This window comes from Tachypleus tridentatus, unplaced genomic scaffold (genome assembly GCF_004210375.1).
Source record: "Tachypleus tridentatus isolate NWPU-2018 unplaced genomic scaffold, ASM421037v1 Hic_cluster_2, whole genome shotgun sequence".
Lineage (NCBI taxonomy): Eukaryota > Metazoa > Arthropoda > Merostomata > Xiphosura > Limulidae > Tachypleus > Tachypleus tridentatus.
Window position 1 is genome coordinate 24,410,924 of NW_027467782.1, and position 18,301 is coordinate 24,429,224.

General features: G+C 32.2%; 1 protein-coding gene across 5 annotated transcripts in view; it reads left to right on the forward strand.

The window, feature by feature from the left end:
- LOC143243224 (uncharacterized) overlaps positions 1-18,301 on the forward strand; it is a 71,444-nt gene that overhangs the window by 42,676 nt on the left and 10,467 nt on the right. For 3 of the 5 annotated variants that reach the window (XR_013024237.1, XM_076487064.1, XM_076487063.1), the window contains 2 exons: positions 4,020-4,102; positions 6,229-6,343. Coding sequence is in view for 3 of the 5 variants with exons in the window: in XM_076487064.1 (XP_076343179.1) it covers positions 4,020-4,072 (53 nt within the window). In the remaining 2 variants the exon portion in view is untranslated. Of the gene's footprint in view, positions 1-4,019; positions 4,103-6,228; positions 6,344-14,024; positions 14,159-15,071; positions 15,202-18,301 lie in introns of those variants that run through there. The other 2 variants (XR_013024236.1, XM_076487066.1) reach the window with 2 other exon arrangements.

Here is an 18,301-nt window from a genome sequence, read left to right on the forward strand (position 1 = left end):
GTCACTCTTAGATTTTTTTTTCTCCAGGTATATAGACATATTTGTTTTTTACTTTCCTATTTCAATCTTCCAGTCCAGACACTATCTTTGATTTATGCACAAAGATGTTTATCATTTTTATGCATTACTTTTCAGGCTTGTCCTGACACATTATACCTTTTGTTAGATGATCAGGGCTTTTGCATGACTTGTGCACTATCAGGGTGTGCACTTCCCTCGGTATAAATGGATAATAGGTTTCTTTTAGATCTTTACAGACCTTTAACTTCTCACTACACATGTCTGCTTTTAATAGAAGCAGATCATACAGGTTGGATATTCTTTCCTTATACTTTCCCCAATTCAGAGCTTATACGTAGGGTCTCGCGAATCTTCTTTGCACCTCTGCTGTTTGCAATTGTCTTTACTATATGCTATGAAACTTCATTCTTAACCACAGCATCCCACCTGGTGTTATTTTCCTTCCTAGTGGGCCATACTTTTTCAGAACAGATGATCTGCCATTGCTTCTTTTGGCCTTTCATATCCAGGCACAGTTGGATGAATTGGGTCTCAGCACATGAAACAAAACAAAACTCAACATACTAGAAACCAAATAAACACAGCTATAAAACTATGCTCACCACACGTTTTCGAACACTGCAAGTCAAATAAACACAACATAACCATAGAAAACACTCAAATACTAAATAAAGAAACAAACATAAACAAATGCAAAATTAAAGAAGCCTTACTTATACAACAACTTAAGCCCAAAATAAACCAATACAAAGGAACACCTTTATACCTATATTAATAAATATAATCCAACATCTAAGCATGCCCTCTACATTCTTACACTCAATTACACAACTGCTTTCAAACATGTAATCAGCTATTGGTCAGTTACCTCTTTCTTTGTTTGTGAACCTGACAATGACCGAAGAAGGTCGAAACGTTGTTCGCTCCTCTACATTGTGCATTCTTTACCCATACCAGCCATTTTTGCATATATAATTTTTTCTACAAGTGGGTTTTCTCATCACCGTGGATTATCTGTCCTAACAATCTTGAAATTGTGAATGACGTGTTCAGTTCCTGATATGTACAGTGGTGAGCATTCACTCTTATCCCAGTCATGATAGATTTGGCCTTCAGTGTTTAAATTTATCTGTCCATTAATTTCTTTACTGCTTCATTTATTACTCTTATCATCAGTGCTGCCCAGTCTGTCTTAATTATATAATGTTTTTCGTATTCCAGCTCATTGTTTTCTGTGTAGTCTTCTATTTTTTTTGTCTGTGATGGTATCAGTATTTAGAATATTAACCTGCTCATATAGTTTACTGTTTCCAAATTCTTGATTGGTTATGCCCATATCAACATCTGCATCAACCTTAGGTTCAACATGATTGTTAGCATCTTTGTTATTATTTCCTTGATTTCCTAACTCATCACAATTTACAAACACTTTGGATAAAGCATCCAATATTTTCAGGAATCTTACACAAGTATCACTGTCTTTTATGATGAATCTTGCAAGAATAACCATTTATTCAATAACAGATTAGTCAGTTGATTAACCACAAACATTAGCACAAAGTTGTCACTTAATTTTAGTTCATTTAATATTTTTGTTTCAGCAATTTCACTCAAACATTCTAGAAGTTTGTAATGGTGGTGTTTGACACATATGTTGCATTGTTTCCTTTGCAAGTGTCCTCTTTGATGCAAGCATTCAACACTTCTCCTAGATCAAGCAACATTTCAAAATTTATGGTGTGAGCAAGCTTATTATTGCATAAAAATACAGACATTAGAAAATTTGAACCATTGCTTCTTTGCTTATTTCTTGTTGTTTCATAATTAAATAATCAATTTTCCAAAGTACTTCAGATATGATAGCTTCGCACTCAGTGAAATCCTGTGTTCTTTTGTTGTCTCATTACTTTCAATACCCTCCAATCAGATCCTCTAACATCATGTTTTATTCCAAACATCTTGGCCAAATGGAGTTTTGGCAAAAAGTACAAACATTCTTTCATTGTATACATACTTTAATCACAGTTTATTTTTCCTCCATCTTTGTTCAAAAGCTAATGCATGTTTTTGGTTGTTAGTGTTTGTTTTAGGCTTATCTGAGGTTCTTCCCTGGTCTGATATCCAGCAGCTGCACTTCATTTGTGTTCACAGTGGTGTACAAAGTTGATTCTACAAAGAATGGGTTGCATATGTTTCTTCCATTTCACTGGTGTCATGCTTTTTTTTTTCTTTCAAAGAATCAAATATGATTTGTTTACTTAATAGCCATTATTATGACATCCTCATATAAATTGTCTTGGAAAAGTTTCAAATTCCTTCAGAAAGTCAGATAAAACACTTCACATGGGCAGGCATTAAGCAAGCTTATTGTATAAAGGCAGAGACAAATTTTACTCCAGGCTAAGTTTTATTTTTCTGATTGATCTATCATTAACAGTAGGTAATAGATACAAATTAATCAAAATGACATTAAAGAAGATTTTATGCAAAAATTTCATTGGTATACTTTTATATTTTATATATCCCTAAAATTTTGATAATATTTGTATACATTATACAAACTTTTAGTGGAAAAAAATAGGCTCTGTATGGTATCCACTGTGAATGATGATGTCTGATGTACCATTTAAGTACAAGTGAATTAGCATGGGGTGAGCCATTTGTTCAGTTTCGTGTATAGGTTTTTTCCTTTGTACTTTTCTTAAAAATAATTTTTGTGCAAAGGTATTTACTTCTAACAGACGTATTGTAAAGTGTACTACAGAATTGACAAAGAATTTCTTCATGCTTATGGTGAACTTTATTTCAGTGATAATTAATGCCAGGCAACTGTAGTCACATTATATTGGAGTGCTAGGTGGAAATAGTAATTCCTGGGCATCTTTTCCCACTATAGCTACAACCCTTATTAACTTATGGACCGATGAGTAAAACAGAAAGAGATACCTGCTTTTTTTCTGCTGTCCCTTTGATTTAATAAATTGGGCCCAGTCTTCATATCAAAATAGGAACTTTGTGGTTACTCAGTGTACTGTCTCCAGTATTCGCATTCCTCCTGATTTCCTAATCCATCCCCACCCTCATTTTGTGGGAAAAGGGAGTCTTTTACCACTTACCAGTTTGTAGTTGCTGGGGTAGTGGACCATGGAGGTTGCCTCCTGAATTTGCTCAATTCCATTCTGTTGAGTGTAGGTCAATGGTTTCCTGAAGGTGTATAGGGCATATGTTCTTCACCAGTCATACACTATATCATGAGTAAATCCATTGCAATGCTGCTAACCTCTCATTTTACCATCAACTGGATGCCAATTCATAGAGACTGATTTTGGATTAGAGATGGACGAACTAACATAAGTTTATATACATTTGTATATAATTAAGGATTCATTGTTCTACAATTGTCAAGTGCTCCAACTCTGTGTAATTGAGTCTTGTATGGGGTAGATGTAGTCTCTCCAGTGCTCCACTTCTGATAAATTCAAACTTGGAGGAGGATGGTGTGCAGAGTGGAACCTATCTGATTGGTATTTGAGTGAACCTCCACACTGACGCATCTCTTCCTACTGTTATTCAGGTGTTAGGTTCCTGAGTGGCTGGTGTTGGTTCTGGATTTGCACATGCACAACATTTTGACTGATGGCATGAAATTTCTTCTTTCTTTCTTCTGAAGTTGAGGTTTAGATGGTGTGGACTCTCTCTCTCTCTCTCTGCCATTGGTTGGATGATACATACCAGATGCTGCTTGGCTTTGGAATGAAGATGACCAGGCAGGTGTTGTCTGGTGGTGAATGAAAAGTTTTCATATAAAAGCAGCATTCAATGCTTAGATCTGTTAGTTAAGAGTGCATGCTTGTTGCAAAAATATTCTTTGTGCAGGAAAATAACAAATTCTGATATTTGCCTGCACATAATGTTATGTATATAGTTTGTATGTAAGTATATTTAATTTTAAGAAATGTATATAATTCTGATATTTTACTACATTTAATGTTATAAAGGCAGAAGAAAAGCTAGACTTCTCTGTGATTCCAATTGTTTTGAAAAGTGTTGAAGGATGTGAAAGTTTACAAGTTCAAGTAATGTAAGTATGAAAGTTTAGAACTGATACAAAAATTTATTATAACTGTAAAATGTACACAATACCTTCTCTATGTTCTTGATTTTTGTTGAAATGTTTGAATAAGACATATTACACAAAAAAGCAAAAGGATAGTTAGAAATTGTAATATTTTAACTATAATAAGATATATCCACTTCTAAAATCATACATAGTTTATTTTAATCACTTTATGCACATGTAGATGGCACGTCACCACTAAAATTGAGTTACTGGAGTGGGACTATTTATTGTTTTTCTTGTATATGATATGTTTTACTTCTAAATTTTAACTGCTAGAGTAAGCCTTCCAATCTCTTTTGTGCTGGAAAGTTGAGTTTTTAGTCTGTTTAAATTTCATAATTTTTAGGTGCAAATACAGCTCAGTTACTAAGCTTAATGAATTATAGTGGAATTCTGTGGTTATCAGTATTGTAGTTTTTGAATTTTTTGGTTATTCCAATATATATTTAAAACCTTTACAAAAATTTTGTTTCATGTCCTCTATATTTGAAATATCCTAAAGATTAGTAAGCTATAACAAGCATCATCCAGGTGCAAAGGTTGTAGCTGGAAAAGACAATTGCTTTCTTTACTTCTTCATTTCCTGTTTTATGTTTTAAGAAAAATAAGTTTAAGAACATGTTTGAAAATGTTAATAAACTATGTAGATATATAATGTACAATAATTGCAATGTGGCTGTATTTTACAAAATATTAGGCCACTAAAACACACAAAAATAGGTCACTTTGTAAAGATTTAAAATCAGTTTTATATTATTGGTTTGGGAAACATGAGTGCATGTGCACCACATCATTGTAATTTGTGTTAGCTTGGCATGGCTGAAAGGCAGTATAGTAAAAATAATAAAACTGTATAATTGTATAATGTAATGAGATTTAATCTATATAGTCTGAACATTTATGTTGTGGTGTTATAATCTGCAGTCATTCTTGAGTGAAAAAGGCATAATTTATGCTATATTTATTTCCTAATTTTATGTGGTGGTTATGAGATCATCAAACTGACTTGACCCATAGAGAGATTTGGTGAGGAAATAACATAAAATATAAAGTTTATTTTTCTTAAGAAATGTGTCATAAAACTATTTGGATGATATAAATATTTTGCATGTGAAATTTGAAAATTTTCTGATGCATAAAAATATATTTTTTATCTTAAAATGAAAATTACTTTGCACATTAAATAGGCAATGTGCTAAAATAACAAAGGGCATGATAAAACATTGCATAACAAACCTTAAAACTTAATAGAAATAAAACTAATATTTTGCATATGATAGCATTGTAATATTTACAAATTTTGTGAACATGCACTTACTAATTTAGAATTAACAGCATGAAAACTATAGCAACCACAAAATGGTAACAAAGTTGGTCCATGGACCTAGGCCCTTCCTGAAAGTGTTTGTACATCTGTCATTGCTCATATATACAGAGGTTGTATGCATTTCAGTGATGGGTTGTACTTGATAAGTTCATGCATGGTAATGGCTTGATCTGGTTTAAAATTATTATATGCCTGCTATTTAAGTACAGAGTGAACCATGATTCATCTTTAAAAAGGATATGACTCCACATGCTGTGCATTCATTGGATATGTTCTTTACAGAATTGCAGAAAGGCTGCTTTGTACCTTGTTTTGCATTTTACATGGAATCTAACCTTGTGAAAATGTTACAAGGCTTAACACTGGTTCACAAACACCTTAATCACTGTAGTTCACTTGAAAAGTAAGAATTCAAACAGTTGTTTCATTAAATATTGTAACATAGACCATGTTCTTCAGTAAGATCTTATAGTAGTGATTTTGTCTTTTCTGGTTATAATATTTCAACTTTTGTTTATTCTTAACTGTTCGGTACAGAGTAACTAATGTTTGTGAGATTCAAGCAAAAATTGAAACAGCTTTTCAGTCTAAGAGCTCCATATATTGCTTTCAATGTATGGACTAATTTTGAAATATATTGAAAACTTAAAAATGTGATTAGCAACTCAATAAGATAAGGTATTACAATGAAATGTTTCATTTTAAAAGCATCGTCCAACTGTATAATTTGTATGTGGTTATTCTTTCTTTGCATCTTTAGGTTTGTAATGGAGTTACTGGTATTTGACTTACTTCAGTTTACACCAGGAAGTAAAGAGAAATTGTGGAATATACTATGCAAGCAACTAGAATTAGGAGGAATTGATCTTAAATTGGTATGTATTTAGTTATAAATTGCTTTAATGTACTTAATTATAAGTTTATAATGAAATTAAGTACTGATATTTAAAAATTAGTTGTTGATTGTATGACCAGTCACTACACCACTGTGCCAGTAGATTGTGACAACCTTAACTGTGAATAATGAAAGTAATCAGGTACTTTGTTGCATTCTTATAATTAGTATGTGTATGTTTTTTTTATAAAAAAGCCACATTTGGCTATCTGTCGAGTTTACCCATGGGAATCGAACCTCTGATTTTAGCATTGTAAGTCTGTAGATTTATTACTGTACCAGAGTGGAACTATAATTAGTACTGATGAGACTAAAGGTATCCATAATTACTTAATTAACCTCTTTGAGTTTGTCACACAAGATGAGGTACCTGTTCTTTGTTTGGGTTTATAAGCTTAAAACAAAGTTTGTGGGTGGATACTGTAATAAATAATACAAAAATACTAACTTTTACACAATTTATTTATAATATAACACATTATTACAGCATTAATTATTACCTCAACGAAAGTTTTGTATAAACTTTAAAAACTCAATATGTGTATACTTTAGATATGGTATACACTGTGTGATGGTCAGGGTGACCTTGTAGGAAGAAGTAGTGGCATTAGAGATGCTTACTGTTACCTACTTTCAACACCCCACTCTGAATGTCCTATTACAATGTTTCATATGATTAATTAATTGACAACCATTGGGCACAGAAGTGGCTTGGAGGTCAAAATTCAAAGATCATGGTTCGAAGTAGGAAATGGGTATAACTGAAGAAAGGACATTTCACACCAGCATTATGTTGGCTATTGGAGCAGAAGCTTCAGGCAAGTTTATGTAGTATTGCAATTTTGGCAACCATATTATTTCTTTGAATTCTTCCATAGATAAAGCTAGTGCACTCTCTGAGATATATACACACTGTGTATGTGTTGTTCTATTGAAAGTTTAAGTTGTTTTTTTTTGTGTATGGATGTGGCACCATATGTGAATGTAGATAATGTTAATTTACATCAAAGATGATAAATACTCAGTAATAGTAATAATGAAGGGGAAGGAATTGTGAACATTCATTAAGTGTCCCTTATTCCAAATTATCATCCCACAAAGTTTGGTTGAGGTTAGCCCCCTGCGAGTTAGGAGGTGTAAGATAAGACAAACATAGATTTTTGTCCTTATACAGAGAGAAAATTTTATATTAGATCTGAGTCAATTTTGAATTCAGTTAATAGCATCTGACTGGCATATCTAGAATATGTAAGTGGCTTATTTAATTTTGAGCAAAATATATCCTGCACACGTTTTGAAGATGGGAATTAAAATGATCTTATTTTTAACCCTTTGGACTGGCTAGTTGATGTTGTGCTGTTGTTGTTTGTTGCCCTCTCCCACTAAAATGTGTAACCTAATTGGATAATATCTATGCTTGTACTTGAAAAATTATGTAAGTTTGTTTAGTATTTGTGTACTATTTTAGATTATGAATTTTTTTGAAATATAATTGTGAAATGATTTTTAATAGTTTTGTCACATCTGGTTTTCTTTTTCCCCTGTGTCTTAAATCATGTAAATGTATCCATTAGAGAGATTTTTTTTGTTAAAGTTTTATTTTGTCTGCATTGTTCCATTTATGACATAATCATTTTCTCATCTTCTCATACAGTTTTTCACACATGATTAAATTAGCCATTAAAAATGTGAAAGAAAATAAGACAAATGAATTTGATATTATCATTGGTCATAATATTGTGTTTTATATATCAAATGAGCTATACCTAGTTTTAATTTTATCAGTTATTTGTACTTGTCCTTATTTATTGAAGCAGTTGTATAGCTGCTGAAATAGCATGAAATTGAAGAAAGTAAGAGCACTGACCACAAGATACACAACTTGTATTCTAAACCTGCACTGATACAAGCATTATATTACCAGCTATACAGTACTGTGCAAAAAATGTTAGTCAAACATTAGGTGTCAGGTTACTTTCACAGAACAATAGAAAGTTGGTCACACGTGAAACATCAGAAGTGTATTAATCTTCATATTCAGTACAAAAGAAACTTGGTGGAAGTGCTAGTTGTCCCATCTTTCATGCATGGTTGTAAAATATTTAATTAAAGTTTATTGTAGGATATTCTTCTAAGTGTCTCTAATACACTCCCATAAAGTTTCTTTAAATGTAACTTTTGATTTATCTTATTTTGGATCTATCAAATCCCAGCTCTGCATAGTTGGATTGAGATCAGGGCTCTAGAGGGGGCCATTGCATCATTTGAATGATGCAGCTTCTTTCTTAGCTAAATAATTTTTGCACAGGTTGATGAGTGTTTTGGTAATAGAATACTTTACTACTAATACGAAAACTGCTAGGTATTGATAACCATGTATGTCCATCCTGAAGAACTGCCATTCTCCACCCAGGGTTTCATGTTATGTGCACCTCACATTGTAAAATGCTCTGTTGTTACTGATGGATTCCTCTATAATTTTCTAAGTAAGATAATGTAGTACATTTGTGTGTTGTTAACAATTACTTGGATTACCTACATAGAACTAAATGTTAGCATTGCAGTCTTGTTAACCTCATCTTAAGTACACTAATGTTACTGTGCTATTATTACACTGTTCATGACTTAGTACAGTCAAAAACATTTCTTTAGTACTGATGTTCTGGTACATTAGTCTTGTTTTTGTTCTTTAGCTACAGTGGTGTTTATTGATGTTCTGGTACATTAGTCTTGTTTCTGTTCCTAAGGTACAGTGGCATTATTGATGTTCTGGTACATTAGTCTTGTTTCTGTTCCTTAGGTACAGTGGCATTATTGATGTTCTGGTACATTAGTCCTGTTTCTGTTCCTTAGGTACAGTGGCATTATTGATGTTCTGGTACATTAGTCCTGTTTCTGTTTAGTTAGTATAGTGGTGTTATTGAGTTTCTGGTATAGTAGTCTTGTTTCTGTTCACTTAGTGCAGTGGTGTTCTGGTATAGTAATCTTGTTTCTGTTCACTTAGTGCAGTGGTGTTCTGGTATAGTAATCTTGTTTCTGTTCACTTAGTGCAGTGGTGTTCTGGTATAGTAATCTTGTTTCTGTCCTTTAGGTACAGTGATGTTATTGATATTCTGATATACTATTGTTTCTGTTCCTCTAGAGCATGGGTGTTATTAATGTTCTGGTACAGCAGTCTTGTTTATGTTTTTTTTAATACAGTGGTGTTATGGGTGTTCTAGTACAATAGTCTTGTTTCTGTTCCTTTAGTATAGTGGTGTTACTAATGTTCTGGTACAGTAGTCATGTTTTTGTTTCTTTATTATAGTAGTGTTATTGACGTTCTGGTACAGTAGTCATGTTTTTGTTCCATTATTACAGTAGTGTTATTGATATTCTGGTATAGTAGACTTGAATTTATTCCTTTATTATAGTGGTGTTTTTGTTTTGTTGGTGTAATGCTCTGGTTTGTATTCCTTTAGCACAGTAGTTTTGTTGATGTTATAGTACAATTGTCTTATCTCTTTCTTTAACCCCATCACACTGGGTGCTGAGCATGACACAATGTTTTAGTGTCTTACCTTGAATATTTCATTAAACAACTTCATAGTTATGGTATGCCAATTAGAATAGCATAAAACCTTTGTTAATAAACCATATTTTAGTAACATATAAATAATCAGCTCTTAATTTTGCAAGGCACTATCTTAAAAAATCTTGAATATTTCCTAGTGTGACACACATGACACATGCTCTCATGGCAGATTTTATCCACCACCCATGGAAGAAGTATGAAATTGAATGAAAACTACTTTCTCTAAAATCATCATTGCTCAGATAAACCACATTAAATATAGTCTTCAACATTTTTTTTCTACTGAATAGAAAGTCAGACTCCTGCTGTTACATCCTCTCTTTCAAGTTGTGTTCATAGTTCTCTTTATGCTTAACTGTATGTTACCTATAACTAATAGACAGTTAAGGTTTTCATTCTATCAAATGATGTATTTCACAATATTTTGTTCTGTATAACCAACGTTCCATTGAGAAATGACTAGCTTGGATTAATTTGTAATGACTCTTGTCACAGATCTAGAAAGCTAGTAAATTTTTGAGTGATAAGGAAATTTGTGTAAATTTTGCATATTATAGTCTATGTTGTTTGTAGCATTATTTAATGAAATAAAAATTATAAATTGCGATAATATAAGTAGCATTAAAAGTTATGGTTAACTCTCTTCAACAATCAAGAGAAACAGTGTAGATTGTTCAAGTGTTTCATTTATTTATTTGTTTATGTTTATTTTTTGTGTATAATTATAAAAGCAACTAAAATGTAAAAAATAAGTAAGGATATTTTTTAAGTTAAGATAAAGTAAAATCAACAATAAGTATAATTTTTTCACGAGACACTTGAGCTTTTTGTACTAGTTGTAGTAGCTCATGGGTAATGTAATTCGATAGCGTAATGTGAGCTGGATGTTTCTTGACTTGATTTTACATCTTATAATGGCTTGACAGTAGTTTGTTGCAGTTTAAATGGTGATAAACGTTAATTATAAATAGATGTGTTACAAACCAAGAGCTACTTAGGATAAATGAGTGTAGTTTCTTCTTGCAATATGAAGTCATTCTAGAAAGAAGAAAGGGTAATTCAGGGTTTTTTAAAATTTATTTTATTGTTTTTGGTGGTTTCAAGGTCAGTCAAGTTAATCAATCCTGTTTTGAGTTGGGTTAGAAAAATAACATATAAACTATCAAGATTTACTGAAAAAAAATGTTTGAAATGTATTTATGGAGGTCTTAGGGTTATATACAAAGGAGGTATTTTTAATTTTAACATTAAAATAACTTTTCACACAGATTATTCAAAACAAATTATCATATGGACAAATCTTTATTTTATTTAATTAAATATGATTTTTTGTATGTTAGAGACTTGTAATATTAACTGAAACATTGCCAGATTTTTGAAAATATACCACTTTGAAAGTTAGAAGTATTAAATCTAAACAGACTGTAAACAAGCACAAGGAGGTCACATGGTCAGTCATACAGATCAAGGCTGTGTTGAGAGAGTTAATAGAGTGTTGTTATATATGTTCTTGTATAATGGATTTTTATCTGTTCTTTTATTGCAGTGATCTTTTAGTTATTTTATGTTATCATAACGTTTTGTTATTCTGGTGTTGTGTTGGGCTTGATGGTTCCCTGAATATAGATATATATATGTACAGTTGTGTTGTCAGTGTAGTAATATTTTTCTCTCTCTCTCTCTCTTTTTTTTTTGTCAATATCCTGTATACTATTGCATCATGAATAGACAGTATACTAGCTTTATGATGTGCTCTTATTATAATGACTTTGTAGGCATTCTGTTACCTTAGATATCTTTTGGCTGTTGTTTCAGCATATTGATCTTGTTAATGCATATTAGTACAGTGAACATATTAACCTGTACACTACAGTTATTCTAGTATATTGTTAATTATTGTATCCTTGTTTATGCATTGTCAGTACAATGATTTTTATGTTGCTATATTAGTACAGTGTTCATGTTGATGTTGTGTTACCACAGTTTTCTTCTGGGAATACTGATACTTCAGGGTACTTGTTGATGATTATTGAGGATGCTTGTTTTTTTACACTGAGGATGGTTTGGTATCTTCTTAACACTATGGTATTTTCTATGTCCTCTTAGTATGATGTGCTCTATGTCACATCTATTTAGTACAGTTAAAGTTTCAATAGTACAATAATCTTTTTTGACATTCAGTTATTACAGTGGTTTCGTTGATGTCTGCTTTGTAGTAGTTTGTTTCATTTGAAATGGCTGACTGTATATGTAAAAATTAAAACTCCATATTTTTTACAAACACCAGTTTTAATAATCAAAGTATGCTATATTTTCTGCATAGGTTTTTTTTTTCCATATAGGATCCACTTCTTGTCATAGGTAATGCTTTGCTTTAAGAATGACTCCCTCTTGTTCCTAACCAGTTTTCTGCTCTTCTATCAGTTCATGTGGTACCTCTTTGCCCAAATTTTTAACTTTCTGATTGCAGCCAGGTGATGAGAAACAGTTGCACTGGAAACTTCTCAGTCTACTGAAAGTGCCTGAACTGTCATGTGTGGGCAAGCTTATGCAGTAGCACTTAATATGAACTGTCATGTGTGGGCTAGCTTATGCAGTAGCACTTAATATGAACTGTCATGTGTGGGCTAGCTTATGTAGTAGCACTTAATATGAACTGTCATGAGTGAGCTAGCTTATGCAGTAGCATTTAATATGAACTGTCATGCGTGGGCTAGCTTATGCAGTAGCACTTAATATGAACTGTCATGTGTGGGCTAGCTTATGCAGTAGCACTTAATATGAACTGTCATGTGTGGGCTAGCTTATGCAGTAGCACTTAATATGAACTGTCATGAGTGAGCTAGCTTATGCAGTAGCATTTAATATGAACTGTCATGCGTGGGCTAGCTTATGCAGTAGCACTTAATATGAACTGTCATGTGTGGGCTAGCTTATGCAGTAGCATTTAATATGAACTGTCATGTGTGGGCTAGCTTATGCAGTAGCACTTAATATGAACTGTCATGTGTGGGCTAGCTTATGCAGTAGCACTTAATATGAACTGTCATGTGTGGGCTAGCTTATGCAGTAGCACTTTATATGAACTGTCATGTGTGGGCTAGCTTATGCAGTAGCACTTAATATGAACTGTCATGCGTGGGCTAGCTTATGCAGTAGCACTTACTGTTTCTTCATTCACAACAGATTGAAGCCTTCCTCAGTGTTTATTCTCAAGGTTCCTATTACCAGAACGAATAGTAGTTTGAGAAGTATTCCCTTGTTCCAGTGCCAAATTGATGTTTTTAGCAACCTTGACTGCATTTTTTTGCCAATTTGAGCTCATATCAAAAAAGTAGTTTCAGTTCTTTTGAAGAAATCATCTTGTGTAGGGTTCCAAAGAAATACAAAAACAATTATAATGCAACTTGACATAACAGGGAAATGTAAAACCCAGCACTCTCATCAGTATCAAATAGCATACAGTCAAGTTACTGTATTCAGCTTATTCTAATCACAGTCACTGTTCTACTAAGTGAAAATAAGCCATTTCATATAAAATGACCTAATAAATGCTCTTCTTTGTGTAATACACAATACTTAAATTAGCTAGCTTTGAAAAAATAAAAAGCTTCATTTTCTCTAGTGTAAGTTATATGAATATAGGTTTTTTCATGTTCATTCATTTGATGTTTGTGCTTCAAATTATTTCTACTTAAAACACAAACTTCATTGCCTGCAACTTTAATTGTATTCTTGATAAACAACTTTTCGGTAGTTTATACATTCCAGATCAAAAGGTTAATGAAAGTATCAAAGAAGTCTGTGTTATCAGTAACACTTTCAAACAAGAAAAATGAATCTTTTTAGATAAATAATTAAAATGAATTAAAGAAATGTCTTAGTGTTTTAATTTTTTTGTAAGTTTTTTATGTGTATATCCATACTTCAGTTAGAAAAATATATCTTTAGCATGCTGAAGCTGGAGGCATATTTTTGTTTTATTTGAATTTGTTTAGAAAGTTTAGTTTCTGTAATGTTTTTTAGGTCTAAAGACTTGTTATTTTTGTGAGAATGATAACGTAATATGCATTTTGTTTTTTACCAGGCCACATTAAGTGTGATGCAAAATGTCTTTAGTGGAAGTGGCTTACCAGACATTCAAACTACTTTTTGTCAGTTCTTCAGTTGCTTACTTGGATTAGTAAAATTTTGCTGCTCAGAAAAACAATCTAAACACAGGTATAAACACATATCTTTATATTATAGTATCTAACGTTTTTATTTCATTTGTAATCCAGTTTTATCTGTTAGATAATTCACAATCTTAGTTCTAGGTATTTGTTGCATTTTAAGTTTATTTTATTAAAGGTTAGAGTTAGATATAAATCATTTTAAAGTTTATTTTATTGCTGATTTCCTTGTTCTTCTTTCTGTTAATTCAAGTAAAAATAATAAATGTTGTTAAAAATAAATAACTAAATATTAAATATTATGTTATTAATTCCAACTGTAATCTGACTTATGAATGACTTACATAATTTAGTTCACATCATTGTAGTTTCTGCTCATGCAACTGCTGATATAAATAAAGCAAGACAACTACCATGTCAGCCACATCTCACCCAGAATGATGAGCCCTGTTATTGGTGAAAAGCCTCACCAGCACTGGATATGAGACATTTTGTGTGGTTGACATATTCTTCTTTACTTTCACTCATAACTTCTTAGAATTGTTTATATTAAATTTTTATAATCAAATTGGAATAACAATAAAATAACATTTACATATTTGATAATATATAAGTCTGACTGATCTCTTTACCAAATAAATTTCAGATGTAACAAAAATATTTTAGGGTAGTTTTGGCTAAAGTAGATTGTGACAGATTTAAATTTTTTTTATGGGCTGCATTTGGCTGCATTTAGAGTGGTTGCTACTTTGGTCTCTGTATTGGGGACTTACTAAAGAAACCAAAGTAGCCAATCCTTATGCTCTAGATGTATGCAACCCATAAAAGCTTATAAGAATAAGAACAAAAATAATCTGGGAACTTTAAAAAAAATAACAAGAAAGTTTCTAGTGTTAAAGCAATTTAATAGTCTTAAAATTTGGATAATAATTGTTTATTTTTTTTCCCTTATTTCTTGAAAGCAACATACAGGAATTAGAAACCTGTCTTAGTTCAGTGTTGGAGAAGACAGTCTGTGTTCTAGGTTATACACCATTGGTATATTCAGTGGATGGAACAATATTGTATTGTTCTACCATTGATCTGGTTGAGGTGAGAGCTTCTGGTTAATTTTATTGAGCTTTCAATTTATAAACTTTGTGGTGAAAATTGGATCAAGCTTATAGATTGGTATCATTTTATTTTTCTGTACATAATTATGATTATTTTAAAGCCTTTAACTAAGATATACAAAAATCTCCACAAAGAATATGCTTCATCAAAACCTGGATATCTTGTAAATATTTTCATATTTGATATATAGTCACTCAGTATATAGTAAGTGCATAATGCTACATAATTACTGTGTGACCACAGCTGCAATCACTGTGTTGCTCCTTTTTGCATAATGTAATGGTAATTCCTTAGAACTAACAACTCATAGTCTTGAGGGAAAGTACTCCTTTATCAAAATAAAAAAGGATAGGGAAGTTGTATTGGCTTCTTTGAGGTCATATGATGGAGGCTTGGCATCTGGATTAATTGGATCAATTTTTACACTTCTGATGAAGAAGGCAATGGCCACCACATAAGGAAAATAGCTGAAGAGAAAATAAGTGTATAAGATAATTCAAATAAAGCTTCTTTATTTTGGCTAGCTTATCATGGTTTTTTTACTATTTTAGCTTTCCAGTATAAATTTGTCCAATTACTATGTCAGCACTTCCTCATAATGACCTCAGAAGTAATATTTTCACATTAGACATAAACAGTTACATATTTGGCTGTACTTAATCCTTTCTCAAAGAAACCAAATTCTCTTTCACAGTAGATTGATTGACTAAGAAAGGAATGTTCAAGTAGTCACCTATAAGAACCCCCAAGATTCAAGACAAACTTTTCCACTGCTCCAGAATTTGTGCATTAGGCACTATTTTCCAAATTTTCAACAATTTTCTTTTTTTTCGTGTTCTTGTTTCATAATTATGGCTTCTCAGCTTCCTTCATAACTGGTTACAGAGCTACCTTATCTGCCACTAACCTCCTTCCTTCCTTTGTTCAAGTACCTCTTCAGCTCATTTTGTCTTCAGTTGTAATATCTTTACCCTTGATGCTCCATATACTTTTTTCAGAAGGCCTTATACACATAGCAGGTTTGCTTTTTCCCATCTAATCTGGGGCTGTTCTAATTGCATTGGTAAATTGGCTTGTGCAGTTGGTCTGAATCTTTACTGTAATGTTCCTGAATAGCTTAACCATATCAGAATAATACTTTTATATGCAAAAACGGCTCGTTTGGGCTGAGAAAACACTTTACATAGAAGAGCGAACAACGTTTCGACCTTCTTCGGTCATCGTCAGGTTCACAAAGAAAGAGGTAACTGACCGGAAGCTGACCACATGTTTGAAAGGGGTTGTGTAACTGTGTGTCGAAATGTAGAGGGCGGTATTAGATGTTTGAATATATAATTTATTATATTAATATAGTTATAAAGGCGTTCCTTTATATTGGTTTATTTTGGGTTTAAGTTGTTGTATAAGTAAGGCTTCTTTAATTTTACGTTTGTTTATGTTTGTTTCTTTATTTAATATTTGAGTGTTTTCTATGGTTATGTTGTGTTTATTTGACTTGCAGTGTTCGAAAACATGTGAAGGTGACTTTTTTATGTTCTTTGAATCTGGTTTCCATTTTTCTACTTGTTTCTCCAATATAGAAGTCGTGGCAGTTATCACATTGTATTTTATAAATAATGTTGGTGTGGTGTTTGTCAGTGTAGTTTTTACATAGTATAGACCTCAGTTTTGTGCCGGGTTTTTGAATAAATTTGGTATTAATTGGAATGTCATATTTTGTTACTAATTTTTGCCAAATGTTGGTTATTTGTTTGCTGATGTCGGGAATATATGGTATACAGCAGTATATGGTTTCGTGGTTTTTTGATTCGTGAGCTGTATTTACTTTAGTTGGTTGATTTTGCTTTCTGTCTAGGTGTGTGCGTATAATGTTTTCTACGGTTTGTGGAGGAAACTTTTTTAATACATACACAAACATTATCCAAAATTTACAGAAAAAACTACTGAAAGCCATGTTGAACACAAAATACAAAGAACTACATGACTTACAAAAACAAAAAATGAATCTAGACCATCAACTGGCATGCTGCATTAAACCAGAGATTTACGGACTTATACAACGAAACATAAACCAAATCAATACTAAAAACGACAGAGACAAAAAGATCTGCCACAACAAAAAACTAGAAAAACTAAGATGCAAACAACAGAAAAGACACCAAAACGACAAACCGTTGATTAACCTCATAATTAACAGATCCGACCGTCAATTAAACACAGACGAGATACATCTACTTAACAAAGGATTCAACTTCGCTATAGCACCTAGGTACATTCCAACCATAGAAATCAAAACATGTTTAGAAGACCTAGCCAGGAGACTTGTGATACTTTCTACAGAGAACAAAAACAAGGAAACAACCAAAAACAACCAACAGAAAGAAGACAACTTAGATAATTTTATTGACATCCAACAGCCAACCTTCCCAGGTAAAATTACAAATTTATATTTTCCAGAAACACCTAAAAACAACATCTTAAACGATTTTTTCAAAGAATTTTCTCACAAAACCATCAACATAATTTCACAAAACAGAAAACTGAAAAACAACCTTACAAAAAGAGACATTAATTGCATAAAAAACCTAAAACAAGACAAAAACATAAAAATTCTAAAAGCAGATAAAGGTAACGCTATAGTCATAATGAACACGAATGAATACATCCAAAAAAATGAATAACATCCTATCAGACACGAACAAATTTAAACCAATACACACAAATCCAACAAAGACACACGAGACGCAACTGAACAAATTACTACTACAAATGAAAAAAGCCAACACCATTTCACAAACACTTTATTCCTACCTACGTAAAACCGACTCACGCACACCGCAAATATACGGCATCCCCAAACCTCATAAACCAGATTGTCCATTACGACCAATAATGTCCACATATGAATCGTTTAATTACAACCTTGGTAAATACATAGCATGGGCATTCTCCAAATATGTAACATCAGCCAGCTCATTTATCAAAGACTCTTTTAATTTCAAGTCTAATCTAAATCAACTTAATCATAAAGCCTTAATGGCCAGTTTCGATGTTATATCCCTCTTTACAGAAGTTCCAA